This window comes from Sinocyclocheilus grahami, unplaced genomic scaffold (assembly GCF_001515645.1).
Source record: "Sinocyclocheilus grahami isolate Dianchi unplaced genomic scaffold, SAMN03320097.WGS_v1.1 scaffold178.1, whole genome shotgun sequence".
Taxonomy (NCBI): domain Eukaryota; kingdom Metazoa; phylum Chordata; class Actinopteri; order Cypriniformes; family Cyprinidae; genus Sinocyclocheilus; species Sinocyclocheilus grahami.
In genome coordinates, this window is record NW_015505357.1 from 89,625 (window position 1) to 109,187 (window position 19,563).

The 19,563-nt window shown below is 33.8% G+C and overlaps 1 protein-coding gene across 1 annotated transcript in view; it reads left to right on the forward strand.

Moving 5' to 3' along the window:
• Positions 1-19,563, forward strand: part of acap3a (ArfGAP with coiled-coil, ankyrin repeat and PH domains 3a) — a 78,376-nt gene that overhangs the window by 43,807 nt on the left and 15,006 nt on the right. Inside the window, exons 5-10 of the mRNA XM_016283950.1 lie at positions 3,609-3,667; positions 5,334-5,517; positions 6,688-6,732; positions 6,814-6,909; positions 8,690-8,701; positions 19,044-19,156. Coding sequence (XP_016139436.1) covers positions 3,609-3,667; positions 5,334-5,517; positions 6,688-6,732; positions 6,814-6,909; positions 8,690-8,701; positions 19,044-19,156 — 509 coding nt within the window. The remainder of the gene's footprint in view (positions 1-3,608; positions 3,668-5,333; positions 5,518-6,687; positions 6,733-6,813; positions 6,910-8,689; positions 8,702-19,043; positions 19,157-19,563) is intronic.

Here is a 19,563-nt window from a genome sequence, read left to right on the forward strand (position 1 = left end):
GATAATAGAATGAATGGAATTTACCTGATTTCAGGACAACATGTTTATTGAGAGATAGATAGGAAACGAATCACAGTGATGTGAAATGCTGTGATAGTATGTGAAGAGGAAGGTCTTCGAAAGAAAGAGGGGTGTCTAAGGAGTTGTTTGGGAAGTTCTCTTTCCTCAGGTCTTTATCCCAACAATATAGGAATTGTCTGGAAAGCGGGTGAAGGGATTGTAGGGTGAATGAGGGGCTTTTGCATGTTGGAGGTATTTGATGAATCTCACGTTCTTACAGATTGTCCGAAATCTCGTGCAGAGACAAAAGTCACTAACCCACTGGCATATCAGTGTGGCTACTTGACATTTTGGCATTGTGGGTACAGTTAACCTTTTGGTTAGCCCTTCATACTGTTGTGTGCAGAGAGCAGGAAATGCAGGGGAATTTAGCACAGGAAGAGCACACGCGACAGTAAAGCCCAGTCAGGACATCATTCAGCATAGCCACACGCTCTTGACTTTTACACAGATGTGTTCGGAAAAACAATACAAGACAGGCAGGAAAACAAAATCGAGCACAAACCTATCACCATTTATGCATGAAATACCCCTTCTTTTAATAAGAAAAGTAATTATTATTATTATCTATTCATAATTTAATAAATAATGTATTCTATATTTAAATGATCTGTTGTTATTAAATGGAATTTTTGTATTTAAAAATACATGTTTTATTTATTTAAATAATAAATGGGTCAAATTTATTTATTTAGTATAATTATAAAAATGTATTTAATTTATATTGTCAAAATTCATACATACAAATATATACTTTTTAATGTTATTATTAATTATATTACGTAAATATGACATAATTGTTTAATTAATGTTATTATATCGAATAAATTTAATTTATGTTGTAAAAAAATCAATTGTGTAACGTGCGTGTGTAACCATTATGTTATATATATATATATATAACATTATTATTATTATTATATTTAAATATTTAATAAAAATGCATATTAAAATCGCATGTATATAAAATTATAACTATTATTAAACATTTAATACACATTTAATTAAATGTATTTATATTGAATTAATTTCTGTTATCAAGATGTTAAATATTTGTTATTAATAAATGAAATTAAATGAACTATGTGTTATTTTATGTAGGGGCTTTGCATTCTTGTTTTTTTTTTTCTTTTCTTTATATTTTTATATATTATGTGTTATTTCATACAGAGCTCAGATTAAATACGCACTTATCACTTGGAAATGTATTAAACCACAATATGTCAGTCGGTGGACCACACACAGGGTGTTTCTCTCTCTTTCTGCCAAAGAACGAGACGGGCTTTGCTGCGACAGACGGGCGGTCGGTTGGGTTCTTGGTTTCCCAGAGCCTGCTGCTTCATTTAAAGACTGTTTGGAAGCAGGATAAGTCACTGACATCTATTAGAGCTCTGTTTAGTGATGAGCGTCTCGAAAAACAGAGTGTTGTGTTTTGCCTAACTGTAGGGGAGGCCGAACCTTGACATGAGGCACAGAAGAGCACAAAAGCATCGGCATTCATTTTTTATTTATATTCTGTTTATGTATTATTCAAATGCACATTTTATAAATTATATTAAAGGGGTCCTATTATGCTTTTTCACTTTTTCAACTTTAGTTAGTCTGTAATGTTGCTGTTTGAGCATAATAGATCTGCAAAGCTCAAAGTCCACTTCAAAAGGAGATATTTTATTTAACAGAAGTCACTTTTCAAAAACTACAACGAATGACTCGTTTGGACTACAACGCATATTTTCCGGGATTTGTGATATCACAAATATGGAAGAATGGGACGAGACCTGGTTGAGCTGCACTCGAGAAGGCACACTGGCCCAGCTAACCAATCACAACACACACTGACCCAGCTAACCAATCACAACACGCACTGGCCCAGCTAACCAATCACAACACACACTGTATTATACATATTTTATACACATTTGATACAGGAACCATTCGAGCCGTTGATGCCAGACTGGGGCGAAAAATAATGTGTTTTTCGAAAAATCTAGTATGAGAGCCTGTTCTAGTACACCCCCAAAACAAAATCAAGACTTTGTCAAAGAACATTTATTCATTTAATTTCTGTTTTCAAAATTATATTCATTCTCTCTCTAAATATATATAATACACAGTTAACTTAGGATTTTTTTATTTTTTATATGTGTGTATGCATGTATAACTTTTTTACTTAACTTTATTTTATTCATTTATATTGAATTAGTTTTTTTATTTTATTTATTTATATTGAATTTCGTTATTTAACAATACATTTAGAAATGTATTTATGTTGTATTTAATTTTTGTTGTGAAAATAAATGCATGCAGTATATCTAAATCTATAATCTTATTTATAATCAATTATATTATTTAAATAATACATATTTGGTGTTCACTTTATGAATTTTATGTGTGTGTGTGTGTGTGTGTGTGTGTGTGTGTGTGTGTGTATACACATACACACATTGTCAATTTATTTAAATTCAGTCTACGCCTTTCATATTGAAACAATCTTTCTTATATTTATCATATAAATATAAAATATATAAATGTAAATATATAAACAGATTTTAACATTATATTTCCAAGCCCTAGTTTTTGGTTCTTGGTGAGAGTTGCCCACTTGTATGGTTTTATTGACACATTTTATTTTTGTGTGTAATTTAGGAGAGTTTTATTTGAAATAGTTGATACCTCAGTAATAAATTGATGTGAACAATTTAATTCAAGTAATTTGAGACTGTCTGTATAGAAAAAATACTTTGACCTTTTAACCCAAAAGTAATAAATACTGAATATTTCACAAATATGAAAATATGCTTTCAAATCTTTAGTAAGCGTGTTCGTGCGGTCTGTAAATCAGCCCTGAAGGTCCAGCGCTGTGGGATCATCAGTCTTGATGTCAGACTATGGCTTCTGTGCTGATGTGGATGTGACTGAAGCAAAGTATCTTGTATCACCTCCCTTTGTTTTTCTGTTGTTTCCTTTGCTCCATCTCCTCTTTCTCCTCCTTCATGCCCTGCCCGAGTGACCTGTTTTTCCTCCGCCGCTGCAGCGTGGCATACGAGATCAGCTCAGTCCTTGTGCAGAGACTTGGGCTGAATCTCAATGAGGCAGAGGGCTGTGATGATGATGATGATGATGATGTGTGTGTTGGGAGGTCGTACTCACAGGTTTACATCCCATACAGCTCAGATTAAACAAATGCAGAGCGCCATCTAGTGCTGACAGTGGAGCAGTACATGCAATATTCCAATTTCCCATTATTTCTCCGGGTAATCAGTCATTTTTTGTGGCTGTTTGGTCTAAAATACTGTGCTAACCTTACCTTCTGAATCATAGAACAGTAATTTGTTGGTAAGAATGTTGTTCCTGGATTAATATAGGATGTTGACTGGTAAACATTTCCTAATAAATGAGCTATTGCTGGCTGTGTTTTCTTATGAAATAGGCTTGTCTATTGTTGCACATATTCATTTATAAAACCGGATAAAGAGATACTCTGATGACATTTGTTCAAACTAGAGTGGCATTTTTATTCATGTTTATTTTTATTTTGTGTTTTTCAGATCCTGTTTGATCAAGCCCAGAGATCAGTCAAGCAGCAGTTGCACAGCTTTGTTAAAGAGTGAGTTTACTGGACTATATTTATACACTGCTGTGTTACTTACTCTGATAAGGAACTTCTATTTTACATGTTGAAAAGCATAACAGAATTGTATCAATATTATCACTATTTTATCACTATTGATATTGGGAATCTTATTGCATTTTTTCTGATAAAAATTGATTGTGATTTAAAATGTTAATTTTTTTTATTTTCCTTTATTCAGTTTTCAGTCTCAATATTCAGTTTTGCTTATATATGATATAGAATTGTGATTATATATATCATCATGACTAATAATAATAATAATAATAATAATAACAACTATTGCAATAATTTATTTAAAAAAATTTTTTTAGAAGTATTTAAATAATATAATATTGATGATGGTAATAATAATAATTATAATAATAATAATTATTATTATTTATATTATTTTACAGTACAACTTTGTGCATGTGTGTATACTTATTGTAATATGATTATTTTTTACTTTAATATTACACATGTAAAGTTCTTACTAAAATAAAAGTTTATTAGCATGTAAACAAAATGTGTTCATAAATGCTGCAGTTTATTGAAATCATAGTTTTAGTACCTTCTCTTCTCGCCATTAAAATTGCATGCATTAAAATATGAAAATTAAACTTGCTGATAATAATATTAATATTTTGTACAGTACACATTTTTTATGTGTATTTATTGTAATACACATTTTTGCATTAATACTATACATTTAACGTTCTTACTAATATAAAAGCTTATTAGCATGTTTAGTTGTAAAAAATAATGAGTTCAGACATGCTGCAGTTTATTGAAATCATATTTTTAGTACCTGCTCTTCTCTGCATTAAAACTACACGCATTAAAATATGAAAATTGAACTCACTGATAATAATAATAATAATTTATTTTAGCAGTACAACTATTTGTTTGTGTGTTTATTGTAATACTATACATTTTTTACATTAATATTATACATTTAAAGTTCTTACTCAAATAAAAGTTTATTAGCATGTAAAAAAATGTGTTCATAAATGCTGCAGTTTATTGAAATCATACTTTTAGTACCTGCTCTTCTCTCCATTAAAAGTGCATGCATTAAAATATGAAAATTAAAGTCGCTGATATCACTCCGAAAGGTCAGAGGTGTGGAAGTGTGGCCCTGCCGTGGCCTGTTTTTATTTATACATCAGCAAATGTGAAAGCGTTCACGACCACACACTCTCTGAGGAGGGTTTTTTTCATTATTGTGCTTCCCGCAGGCTGATTATAAATAATGATCTGACTTTCGGAGCTCATTAATAATTAATGTGTCCTGGTGGAGGATAATGGGATTCTTGAGAGCAGGTTCCTATTCATTTATCACAGGTGATCACTGATAATGCAATGGGCGGAAGATTTATATGGCAAAACTAATGGCATTTCAGGAAGACCGCTGCGATATGAAGCTTTTATTAGCTCCACCTGATCGGTCATGTGCAATTATATCAGACAACATTAATATTTCAGACATATTTTGTTCAAATAAGCACAACTGCCTCTCATGCTCACCCTGAAACTGCTGGAATAGGAATAGTTCACCAAAAAGGAAATTTCTTTCCGAAAACCTTCATTGAAGCCTCCACATCAGCAGCTTTGTATTCATTAGACTACTCAGATAATGAATGTCCATCTGTGCTTTCAGTGACGTGCGTAAATTCAAGGACACGAAGAAGCACTTTGATAAGATGAGAGAAGATTTGGAGATCGCACAGGTGAAGAACGCTCAGGCACCTCGAAACAAAGCCCACGAGGTGGAGGAAGCCACCAGCACCCTCAACTTCACCCGCAAGTGCTTCCGACATCTCGCACTGGACTATGTGCTGCAGGTAACGTATAAACACTCCATCTCCAGACTGTTAGGATCAGTGTTGTGGGTAACGCATTACAAGTAACGTGAGTTACGTAATCAGATTACTTTTTTCAAGTAACTAGTAAAGTAACAAATAATTTTTGTAATTTACAAGAGTTACTTTTTCAAATAAGTAACGCAAGTTACTTTTTTTTTCTAATTTATTGATTGACGGCTCTCCTGTCCCCATGTTGAGAGAAATCAGATGTTACTGTAGTTCTAAAATAAATATGAATATGCATTAATTCATCTCACTCACAAAAAAACAAAACACAGATTCAGTATTCCTCAAAATGAATTAAAATAATGCAACTCAGAATATGACGCAAACCTGCAATAATTAAATGTTAAACAACACAAATATGCTTTATGTATTTAATCCCATTCTATTAACCAATGTCTTTGCTTCTGACCTTCGATGATCCAGTTCAACCGTACTAATAAGCACAAATTACTCTAGACAAACATTTGTGTGTCTTTTTTTATTGCTGAAGTGTGTTGAAATTTCATTTTCTGCATTCTACTGTACGGATGTAAATGTGCTTTCCCTTCAGCCTGAGGCTTAATCATTTCACTTTTGGTGTGAAAAGGCTTTTATATTTGCCAAATATATAACTTTTTTATTTTAAAAACAAACAAGCAAGCCCTGCCCAGATTTAAAAAGTAACGCAAAAGTAACGTAACGCATTACTATCCATAAAAAGTAACTAAGTAACTTAATTAGTTACTTTTTTATGGAGTAACGCAATATTGTAATGCATTACTTTTAAAAGTAACTTTCCCCAACGCTGGTTAGGATAGGATAATATTTGGATGAGATACAATTATTTGAAAATCTGGAATCTGAGAGTGCAAAAAAACCTAAATATTGAGAAAATCGCCTTTAAAGTTGTCCAAATGAAGTTCTTAGCCATGCATATTACTAATCAAAAATTAAGCTTTGATATATTTACGGTTGGAAATTTACAAAATATCTTTTTGAAACATGATCTTTACTTAACATCCTGATGATTTTTGGCATAAAAGAAATATGGATCATTTTGACCCATACAATGTATTGTTGGCTATTGCTACAAATATAGCCGTGTTTTGTGGTCCAGGGTCACATATAAGAGTGTTTCATATAAATCTGTTTTCCCAAATATAGATCAACGTCCTTCAAGCCAAAAAGAAATTTGAGATCTTAGATGCGGTGAGTGTCAGTGATGGTGTATGTAAATGTGTAGGTTTATTGTGGACTCTGCATCATCTGTATCTGTCCTGTCTTGTGCAGATGTTATCCTTCATGCATGCGCAGTACTCGCTGTATCAGCAGGGCTACAAGCTACTGGATGAGATTGACCCCTACATGAAGAAACTGGCTGCTGAGGTGAGCAGTGTTCTCCATGTATGCTATTGATTTCTGTCTGAGCGCTGGCGGCAGAGTCAACCCACACTGATTCAGTTTGAAAAACAGACTCCAAGAGTGATTTTTTTTTTTTTTTTTTCATTTTTATTTGACAAATTTATTAATTATTTTAGAAATATTTATTTATTTAATATAATGTTAAAGATGCTAATCCTCTGAAGAAAGAAAGTGTTCAGCATTCTTCACTCTGGAGTTAGTGACGGAGGATTGTTCATGCTTTAATTGGACTAGTCCAGTTACTAAAAGACTAACTCTAATTCTAAGCACTGCAATCAAACTTTGCAAAACTAGGTTCAATTAGAAGAAAACATCAAGATAAAAGCTGTGGTGCTCATGCCGCGATTCAAGTTCGAGTCTGGCCTGCATCGTATTCCTAACTTCATCATGTGTTCTCTCCATTTTCGAAACATTAAAAGGAAGACAGAATGTGGACTTTAGCCCAGAGTTATTTAAAGATACCTTTTCAGTTTCCTTCGGTGTTTGTACTCCTGTTCTTCTGGCAGGGGTAGAAAAGAGCTTCTGTCCTCGAATGTTCCTGTTATTAATGATGTTGGGCAGACGGGAAGTGGATATATTTTGGGAGAACAGAAAATAGAGCTCGCTGAAGTGCTTTAGAAGATTTTCAGCAAGTGCTCTGACAGCTCGGCTTGTGTTTTCTGACAGCTTCTGACACCTAGTTCGTCACCTTTCTGTAAAAAGATTTATAGACAGATATCTACAACATATTTGCTCCTGTATCATGATTCCATGGACACCTAAACTCAGACTTTGCTGCAAAGCAGATATTTCTAATAATTTATATATTCTATAATGCTTTTTAATTAATTATTTTACATACATTTTAATTCTATAATTTATTATCTTGAATTATAATTTATTATTATTGTTATTATTATTATTATTGACGTCAAGTGCTATTTTAGTACTATTTATATACTATGATTTTTAATTAATTATTTTCAATTAATTTTAATTCTATAATTGAATGTCTTTAATTATAATTTATTATTATTGTTATTATTATTATTATTACAGACAGCAGTTATTTTAGTACTATTTATATACTGTTATAGCTAGCTTTTATTTAAATTTTAATACAATTTTTAGTAATTTTATTATGTACCTTTTTTGTTATGTAATTTTCATTATTATTATTATCATTATTTTATATACTACATTCAGGTTTAATTTATTTTTATTTCAGTTTTAGTCTACCTTTTTAATTTAGGTTTTTTTTCCGTTTTTAGTGCTTCTACATAAACTTATTTCAGGTGATTTTTGCTTAAAGTTTTTTTTTCATCTAAATTAATATTTTAATTTATTTCAGGTTTATTTCAATTAGCAAAAATGTTTGTTTTAGATTTAATTAAAGAAAACAACCCTGCAAAACAGACTATACTGTATACTTCAAATAAATTACATCCTTGTGCAATTTTAGTTCCCTTGACAGATGCTTTTCAAGAGCAATGCTGCAAAACTCGATGAAAGAGATTTTTGTTATTTTGTGAAGTACAAAAATATTTTTAGGTTATTAATTTTTCAGTCTACTGTAGGCAATTAATGGGAAATACTGAGTTTGCACTAAGCATAGTTAAAAACAACCTTATGAATTCAAAGCACTTTATTCTGGAAGTAAAGTTATGCATATTTTTATCCCAGTATAACATGTCAAATTATTTCTAATCTTCATTTTTTCTATTTTCTTTCATATGGTGCTGGGATTGTCTTCATCCTGATTTAGACACTGTTACAGGTGAGCATTTTACTCTAAACCCCATCAAACGTGGCTGTAAACATTTTTATGTGACTTTCAAGATGGAAGCTATAAATAATTCATCTGCGCTCAGATGGATTTTTATGGGGAAAAAAAGTGTAGTTTTGCTAATAATTCTGACCCAAATCCTGTGTTGTGTAACTGATGATATAATTACAGTTCAGTGAGACTGATTGATTTGTACTAGACCTACAAACGTATCTGGCTTATGTAACGGCTGATGGCTGTCCCATCATCCTCCACTCAACACAGCAATTATTCAGTAGATGTTTCTCCCTCTATGGATTTTTTTCAGTTCCTTATTGCGGTTGATGAGAAGAGCAGACGTTTCTCTTTGTGCATTGTTTAAGAGATGCTTTCTGGGACTGCTTTGGATGCGGTAGATCTCAAGAAACGCTCGCAATCCATCCATCACAGCAATTGCCCACAAACCGTGGTGACAGTACTGGGCTGATGGCATCAGAGAGGAGCATATGGTCTCAGAGCCTTTCAGGAGAAACTTACCCATTTTTAAACCACAGAAGCCTGTTCTGTTTCTGGGTAATTGTCTAAGCTCATATCCTCCTGTCTGTCACAAATCCTCTGGTAGTTCTTACGAAACTGCTTGAAAGTGTTATGAAGTGTCTCTCTCACCGCAAATCTGTCCCTGAACATCAGTTAAACCCATTATTGACCCACAGGAATCGCTGGAAAGGGCAGAGCCTAATAGAATCTGAGTTACAAACAGGAGGACGTGATTGGAATGGATATTTTCTGTTAGCCTAGCCTAGCTTTTTTGGATGAAATGCAGTGCAATACTGAACATTTTTGTTCGATTTGTAACAACTGACAGTGTAAAAATGGGCCATAATCTGATTTTATTGGATAAACGTTATTGTTAGAAGTAGATTTTTATGTTTTGAGAGAATGTGAGTGGTGTAAAACCCGCTGTCACAATGCTATGGTGTTATATGTGGTTGCCAGGGCGTTGGTATGTGGTTACTAGGGTATACTGAATGGTTGCTAAGGTGTTCTGAGTGGTTGATTACTGATCCAAGTCAAAAGAGCCCACCTAAAAGTCTCTTTCTGGATAAAGTGTTTGCTACAGTGTTCTGAGTGGTTGCTAGGTGGTTGATTACTGGTCCAAGTAAAAAAATCCACCCTAAAGCCTCTTTCTGGATTAAGCGGTTGCTAGGGTCTTCTGAGTGGTTACTAGGTTGTTTTGAGTGGATGCTAGGTGGTTGCTAGGGTGTTTTGGGTGGTTGCTATGTAGTTTCTTAATTGTCCAAGTCAAAAGAGCCCACCTAAAAGTATCTTTCTAAAATAAGTGGTTGCTAGGGTGTTATAAGTGGTTGCTAGGTCGTTGCTTACTGGTCCAAGTCAAAAGAACCCACCCTAAAGTCTATTTCTGGGTTAAGTGGTTGCTATGGTGTTCTGAATGGTTTCTAGAGTGTCTTGCATGGTTGCTAGGGTGTTTGAGTGGTTGCTAGGTCGTTGATTACTGGTCCAAGTCAAAAAAGACCACACTAAAGTCTCTTTCTGGATTAAGTGGTTGCTATGTTGTTCTGAATGGTTGCTAGGGTGTTTTGAGTGGTTGCTAGGGTGTTTTGCATGGTTGCTACGGTGTTTGAGTGGTTGCTAGGTCGTTGATTACTGGTCCAAGTCAAAAAAGACCACACTAAAGTCTCTTTCTGGATTAAGTGGTTGCTATGTTGTTCTGAATGGTTGCTAGGGTGTTTTGAGTGGTTGCTAGGGTGTTTTGCATGGTTGCTACGGTGTTTGAGTGGTTGCTAGGTCGTTGATTACTGGTCCAAGTCAAAAAAAACCACACTAAGGTCTCTTTCTGGATTAAGTGGTTGCTAGGTGGTTGCTACGGTGTTCTGAGTGGTTGCTAAGTGGTTGATTGGGTCTTCACGGGTCCAAAAATACCCGAACCCGAAGAGACCCGTAAATGTGCTGCACGGAACCGATCAGCACATTGCACAGCAAACTGCTATTAACAAGTCAATAAACAAGTTGCAAAAAAAATAACTTTTTGGCTTTTGGCTTTTTGTGTTTTGGGGCCTGGAAAAGTTTTGACATGCCCTGACATTTGTGCTTTTTTCAGTTGCTTACAAAAATTTGAATGTCTAAAGTTTAATAACACTGTAATCAGCACAAACTGGGCTACAATAATATGTGAGCAGCATGTATGTACGTGATTGTGTTTTTGAGAAAACAACGTTTATGCGTGCTTAGTGAAAAACTAAAATTTTAAAGTCACTGAAATAAGGCCATAAAACACAAACAGAACATTTGATCACAAGACTTTTGAGAACTGGATCTTGAAGTCTAGAGTTTTTGCTTCAAAATTATGTGAAAATCATCTTACTCACTCACTCACAGAAAACAATATATTGATTTAAATTTTCTAAGACACTTTTTGTGTACAAAAGGTCAGTGAGTTGTCTTATAAAGCAGCATTTTTTTTCGGTGTAAACTCTAAAAATAGTTCAATCCAAAAGTATTGCTTAGTGTAAAACTTGTTGGAGATTAGCTGATAGGCTGTCGATTCATTAAATGGTAAGCTGTTTCCTCTAAAAAGCTGTTTATTCAATGTAGTGAAGCCTCTCCTCCATTGACATCCATTAAAAAAAATGGCCTCTGGTCTCCTTTCCCACATACTGGCAAACTGGAAGTGTTAGCATTAGCAGTTACGCTTTTTTGGCTAAAGGTTGCAGGCTTGCCTTCTACTGGCATTGGTTACTACAGCCTACCGTTTGCTAGCTAGCTATGCCTTCATCACGTAACCATACAGCAAATAAATCAAATGAAAGTAACATCTGTAAAATAGTGAATGCACACTTACTCTAAGATTCTGAATGGAGTTGAAAACTGAACGAGCGTCCCCTCACTGTGAGAGATGCAAGTGAAGGCAAGAGTGGTGTATTCGGTCCTAAAATAATTTTTATAAACAATTGTAAGCATTTTTTCCCACAGTACCTTAGTATAGTATGCATACTTCATGAGAAAACAGTGTTAAAATGTAGTTTCTTTGTTATTGGCATTCTATCAACCACAAATAATATTACCATATAGTCTAGGCATAATAAAAGTACAATTACTATACTGTGCACTTACTCGGTATGATTTTCCAGCGAACTCAAAACTGAACGACACGTGTGCCTTTCTTGTGCAATTAGCCACAGTCCTAAACGAAAATTAAAATAGCCGGCGCAGTACTAAAAGTCTACTTGCTGTCACGGTCAGTGATGGATGACTAATACTTCGCAGATTATTTTTTATTTTTTTTGTTTTTTGCATTTCGAGTCAACTTCGACTGTTGCGTTTACCCTTTTGAACTACAATAAAGAAACTTTTTGTTGGTTGTAATAAAGACTCAGAGCTATTATTTATAGCAAAAAATGTACAGAACAAGAAGTGAGGTCACGCATGTTTTTTATTTTTTTACCTTATTTCCCGCTCACACTTTTCTCATCCTAATTTTACAAGTTGCAAGTTACAAAACATATGCAAAGTGCTGACTGTCACTGATCACTGGCGGGTGCAGTGTTCTCCGATCGACTCGTGGTATTACACACAATGTTAAACAGACCCGGGACCCGACCCAGACCCAGCTGACCATTTAAAATATAGACCCGAACCCGTACGGGTCCCGGGTCCTCAGGTCTTGGGTCCTCCATGGAGACCTCTAGTTCTGAGTGGTTGCTAAGTGATTGTAAAGGTGTTTCAAGTGGTTGCTACAGTAGGTAGTTGCTTACTGGTCCAGGTCAAAAAATCCACACTAAAGACTCTTTCTGGATTAAGTGGTTGCTAGGGCGTTTTGAGTGGTTTCTAGGTGGTCTCTATAGTGTTCTGAGTTTTCAATTTCAAATAAGCAGAAGCAACTGTACTGGTTTTGTTCTGACTGAATAAAGTTGGTAGTTCCATAGTGAGTTATACTGTCTTTCTGGCATAATTATCAAACTATTATTTACTGGTGTTATCAGTGTTTTGACTGCTAACTCATGAATAACTGTGGGTTATTTCAAAACCGAAGATATTCACATGTGAGTTACAGCTGAAGATCTGCAGGATTGCAGCCAGTCGTCTCTAAAGGAACAGAGTGGCACCTAGTGTGTGATGTTTCACAGACTGATTAATTATATGGTGTTTCTGTAATTACAGTAGATAGTGGTGGTATTTTTTACAGTATCAGATGAAGTGAGCATGATGTTCTTGAAGTCTTCATTGATGGCCAGCAAGTCAAACTGCAGTTCTTACAGCTTCATAGCACTTCACTACAAATAAGACGCCCTAAATTTGAGTTTTAATATTTCATCCTGTGTTTTTATCCCACTGGAATACTTTAAATTTTGATAGACTTTGTAGTTGAAACAGACGATGGCTTTTATAAGCGCACACGTCATCGGCAGCTCCTAAAATAGCGCCGCTTGTCTTCTGCAGTCTTACAATGTTTTGTGAGATGCTGCACAGAAGATTCTTCAGCCACAGCTGACAGGTATTGAAATCTGCTTTTTAATTAAATTTTTTTGCATCTTGGTTATTTGCTCTTTTAAATGATGGTGAGAATAATTTTTCCACTGGAGGTCAAATGAAGCTTAGTTTTGTTGGGACAGGCTTGATGGGTCATGAACTGAACATCAATTATTTATTTAATAATAATGTTTTTTCTATATGCTAAATGCTATTTTGCTATATGCTTTTGCTATATATATATACATACTATATATTATTTTTTGGATATTTAAAATATATTTTAAGCAATAATTAATATTAAGTATATTTTTATATTGTTTCATGACATTTCTAACTGGCATTTCTTGCATTTTTTAAATTTGTTTTTACATATTTATTACATATATAATATTTTTATATTATATATAAATATAGTTTAATGATATTTTTAGCTTTTTGCATACACATAATGTTTGCAATTTGTTATATAATATTAAATAATATTAAAGAAAGTTATTATATTTGTTTTATATATTTTTATATTTATTTATATAAATATATTTTATATATTTATATATATATATAAATTTTATATACCACATTTTTTAATATTTAAATATAATTGAATGACATTTCTAACTATTTGCATGTACATAATCTGTTTTCTCTTTGTTCTAATATTTAATATTTTTAAGGAAAGTTATTAAATTATTTAAATGAATTTTTTACATATTTATTTTATATAACATTTTTAAAATACATAATGTTTGCAGTTTGTTATATAATATTTAATAATATTAAAGAAAGTTATATTTGTTTTATATATTTTTATATTTATTTATACAAATATATTTTATATATTTATAAATTAATTTTATATAACATATTTTAATATTTACATATAATTGAATGACATTTCTATCTATTTGCATGTACGTAATCTGTTTGCAGTTTGTTATAATATTTAATATTATTTAAGAATGTTATTATATTTATGCTTTATATAACATTTTTTATATATTTCAATATAGTTTAATAGCATTTCTAACTATTTGCATGTACATAATCTGTTTGCAGTTTGTTATAATTATAATATTTATTAGTATTGAAGTTATATTTGTGTTATTTATTTTATATATTTTTTATATTTTTGTTTTATATAATATTATTTTTTATATTTAAATATCGTTTAATGACGTTTCTTTGCTCGCACATAATCTGTTTGCTATTTGTTATAATAGTATTTAACATTATTAAAGAAAGTTCTCTTGTTAAGTCTCATCAGAAGCGGCTGTGCGGGTGTGTAGTGTGTGGGCCGGCAGCTGTATGGTAATGAGCTTTAGCTCAGGCAGTGGGCAGCAGTGGGCAGCAGTGGGCAGCAGGTGTTATTTATTTTATATATTTTTTATATTTTTGTTTTATATAATATTATTTTTTATATTTAAATATCGTTTAATGACGTTTCTTTGCTCGCACATAATCTGTTTGCTATTTGTTATAATAGTATTTAACATTATTAAAGAAAGTTCTCTTGTTAAGTCTCATCAGAAGCGGCTGTGCGGGTGTGTAGTGTGTGGGCCGGCAGCTGTATGGTAATGAGCTTTAGCTCAGGCAGTGGGCAGCAGTGGGCAGCAGCGGGCAGCAGCGGGCAGCAGTGGGCTGGTGGAATCACACCGGCTGACTGAGAGAGCTGCCAGGCTGCCTGACTCACTCACAGAGCTGCACTGACTGCATGCTCGATTGGGCTGCACACCCGTTTAATTCAGCTCAGCTGCTTCTAGGGGATGCAATGATTTTAAAATACATAAAACATTTAAGGATGAAGATCTTCGGCAGGTTGGACTTCACTTTGGTGAGTTGGTGCATTAATGCAGTTGGTTATTCTCTTTAGATTTTGTAGCTAAATAGAATATAGTGGTAGTGGGCTGGTGGAATCACACCGGCTGACTGAGAGAGCTGCCAGGCTGCCTGACTCACTCACAGAGCTGCACTGACTGCATGCTCGATTGGGCTGCACACCCGTTTAGTTCAGCTCAGCTGCTTCTAGGGGATGCAATGATTTTAAAATACATAAAACATTTAAGGATGAAGATCTTCGGCAGGTTGGACTTCACTTTGGTGAGTTGGTGCATTAATGCAGTTGGTTATTCTCTTTAGATTTTGTAGCTAAATAGAATATAGTGGTAAAAAAACTGAAAATAGTTTCACTTTCTTCCTTTTCAGGATTTTTACCTATTAATCTCTCATTTCTTTGAATATGCATACAATATAATAGCATGCATTTATTTTATAATTTTTATAGTAGTTTTGGAGTTAAGCATCATTACAAATGTATTTCTAAATAGCCCTTGTAGACTTTCCTTATATGTTTAAAATCTGTCCTATATGTTAGATTGTGTGTGTTAAAGTATATTACATATAACAATACTATTATATTATATTATATTATATTTAATATATGATTGTGTAATATTATATTGTTGATTTTCTGTATAGTTTTGTGCATATAAAATGTATAAATTATAGAGTTTGTGCACAAAATGCACATATATATATATATATATAATATTATATGGCTTTTTCAAAAAAAAAATTTTTTTTGCAGTACATTTCTATCCATCTTTCTCTCTCTATTTATTTTTACTGAATTTTTCTACTTTTTGAATAGATTTAAAGGTATGGGAGCCTAACTGTGTTACATGCCTGTGTATTTAAGTGTGTGGGAACATGGGAAAGCAGCAGAGCGAGTGAAAGGGAGGGTGTTTCTGCTGCATTCAGAACTTGAGTGAAGCATTTAGTCTCTGGCTGTAAGGAAACACAACTGAATGGATGTGAATGTGTGAACAGTCACCCTGCTGAGGATTTGGGTAAAATGAGTGACTATAAATAAGCCTTATTGTCTCAACCAGTTTAAGCAGAAGAAAAGACTAGAGCTTTACATTTTCCGAAGCAAAAGTACCACACCACAATGCTGAAGTGCTGTGGGGGTTTGCTAAGTGGATACTGGTGTGTTCTGGGTGGGGTTCGCTTTTATTTCTTACAGCAGTGTCTCACGTATTTAATCAGGGATCATGGAATGATGTTGCGCAATCTCGTTTAAGATGCAAGAGCGCAGTGTTTGTGTTCAAAGAGCTCTTTCAGCAGAAGGTCCATTCCTGCTGCTGAAGTGTTGAAGCAGTTTTATCTTGAGGTCTTCAGAGGGTTCACGAGAGGCCAGAACGCTTTGAAAGTTTTGACAATGCTGCCACAGACAGATAGGAAGCTGAAGGCTGAGGATGTTTGTTTGGCTTGTGAAATGATCTAGTTATGAAGACGTGATGAAGGACTCTTGATCTCTAATCAGTGTGGCGTCAGTGCAGTTTACAACATGCTGACAAAAATTTGGTGTAGGGTTTACCTTTCAACCGTTTTTGATCAACAATTGCTAGTAAATCTCACTATTAATTACAAAGAAACAGAAAAACTGAAATTATATTTTCTTTTAAAACAAAATTCTTTATTTGCAACTTTGAAAAAAAATGTTTTTACAGTGCAGTTTTGATTGTAATGCTCAAAGGTTGCTCTTCATGACATATTTCTCTCAAGTATCAACTTTAATGTTTCTGCTAAAATTCCTTAGAAATAGACACAAATAAGGCATTTGTTGACATGCAATAAGAGTAAAGAGCTGTAAAATGAATGCAGATAGCAGCTACACTAACCAAAATTTGGAATAACAAAGTGAAATATTTCAGATTTTTTAAAAAGTTTTTTATTGTAATTTTTTTTTTTTTTTTTTTTTTTTTTTTACATATTTTAAAATGTGATTTATTTGTGTTGCTGAATTTTCAGCATCATTACTCCAGTCTTCAGTGTCACATGATCCTTCAGAAATCATTCTAATATACTGATGTTCTGCTCCGTTATTATCAGGTATTATTGTTGTTTAATATTTAAAGGGGTCCTATTATGCTTTTTCACTTTTTCAACTTTAGTTAGTCTGTAATGTTGCTGTTTGAGCATAAAAAAGATCTGCAAAGTTGCAAAGCTCAAAGTCCACTTCAAAAGCAGATATTTTATTTAACAGAAATACTAAAACTTTTCAAAAACTACAACGAACGACTCGTTTGGACTACAACGCACACACACTGGCCCAGCTAACCAATCACAGCACGCACTGGCCCAGCTAACCAATCACAGCACGCACTGGCCCAGCTAACCAATCACAGCACGCACTGGCCCAGCTAACCAATCACAGCACGCACTGGCCCAGCTAACCAATCACAACACGCACTGGCCCAGCTAACCAATCACAGCACACACTGGCCCAGCTAACCAATCACAACACGCACTGGCCCAGCTAACCAATCACAACACGCACTGGCCCAGCTAACCAATCACAGCACATTTCGTATTTCAGAAGGCGGGCCTTCATTTGATACAGGAACTATTCGAGCCGTTCATGTCAGACTGTGGAGAGAGGTGCTGTAATAATGTAAAATATGTGAAAAATAATGTTTTTCGAACAACCTAGTATGATAGCCTGTTCTAGTACACCCCCAATAACAAAAACAAGACTTTGTAAATGAGCATAATAGGACCCCTTTAATGATTCTTATGATTTTCAATGTTGAAAACTGTTTTTCTGCAAAAAACAATTTTGTGGTGCATTTTTTTCAGGATTCTTTGATAAATAGAAATTTAAATGAGCAAAATTAATTTGAAATAGAAATGGCAACATAAATTACTTTGTCATTTTTGATCAATTTAATATGTCATTTGCTGAATCGAAATATTAATCTCTTTCTCGCTCTCTCTTGTTTTAATCTTACTTAACCCAAACATTTGAATGGTACAGTATCACGATTTCCACAAAAATATTAAGCAGCACAACTGTCTTCAACATTGATAATAATCAGAAATGTTACTTGAGCAGCAAATCAGCATATTAGAATGATTTCAGAAGGATCATGTGACACTGAAGACTGGAGTAATGATGCTGAAAATTCAGCTGTGCATCACAGAAATAAAATACATTTTAAAATATATTTAAAAAGAAAACAGTTATTTTAAATTGTAATAATTTAATCCAATTTTTTATCAAATGCATGCCACCTAGGTGAGAATAAGAGACAAAAGCATTAAAAATCTTAATTATTCCCAACTTTTGGCCAGTAGTTTGTCATTTAGTATCAGAGGAATTGAAAAGTTAATGATCTCATGACATTTAATTGCATACTTTAAAATCTGAGCACAGTTTGAGGCACTTGAGATCTTCTCTGAAACTCTAGAGGAGACATTAGGGGCTGTTTTTCTCAGAAGACCTTTCATTTTGCTCTTTGTTGAACTTCTCATTCAATACTGTATACAAGTCTTTCCCCTGGAATGACTTCCGCCTGGAGCTTTTGACGTCTTGTTGAGTCTATATGGGTGTAGAATTAAGCACATGTGATGGCTGACAGCGTGTCATTCCTCCACTCAGAGATTATCAATATAAATGACCTGTTGCCATAAGGACCTCCTGTGATGATTCAGGGCTGAGAGCATTGAGTGTGCTGCTGAAACAGGAAGAGAGCCATTATTGTGAGTGGTGAGTGTGAATACAGTATGTGAAGCTCTGGATATGCTCAGATGCTTTATGCAACTGCTTGCGTCATCGTCGAAATGCTCTGGTGGGACATCTGAGAGCGTTGGTTGAGTCACTTCTAGTGTGTGTTGTAGATACATGGAGAGAAAGTGTTGTGCATCTGCTCCACTTACAGCCTCCTGTTTAATAATGAAGCATTATCACAGACAGAATGTCATGTATTTTAGTGCATTGGTGGTTTAGGCTTATTTCATGTATATGGACATCACTTGATGTTTGTCTCTTGTTCTAATGCTCCACTATTGTTTTGTCATTCAGGACTTTGCGTATGATGACCCAAAGTTGGAGTTTAATGTGGATGCGCCCAACGGATTGGTGATGGAGGGCTATCTGTTCAAAAGGGCCAGTAACGCCTTTAAAACTTGGAATAGGTAATTGAGTTAATTAAATTTGCTCATTGAATTGTATCTGCCATAGTAAATCTCATATAGCTTGATCATGAATCTGAATATTCCTGGTTTGCTTTTAATCAGGCATGCAGCTAGGTCAGGAATGCAGCAATATGCAAGAAAAAAAAATCTGAATTATTTAGGGATGGACTGATGTTTTGCATAACAATTCTGGCTTGATACTGATATTATTTTAGTGTTATAGATATTTACATTCTATGGTATTTTGTCTAGATAAATGCAAAATTAAAAAGTCATTTTAAATTCTACAAGTGAATTTTGGCATCACAACATTAAAGTATGGTAAGGCAAATTCATGATTTTGAGACTTGATTACAATCAACAGTGTTGTTAATTAATTTATTATTCTTATTATTTTTTTCAACAAT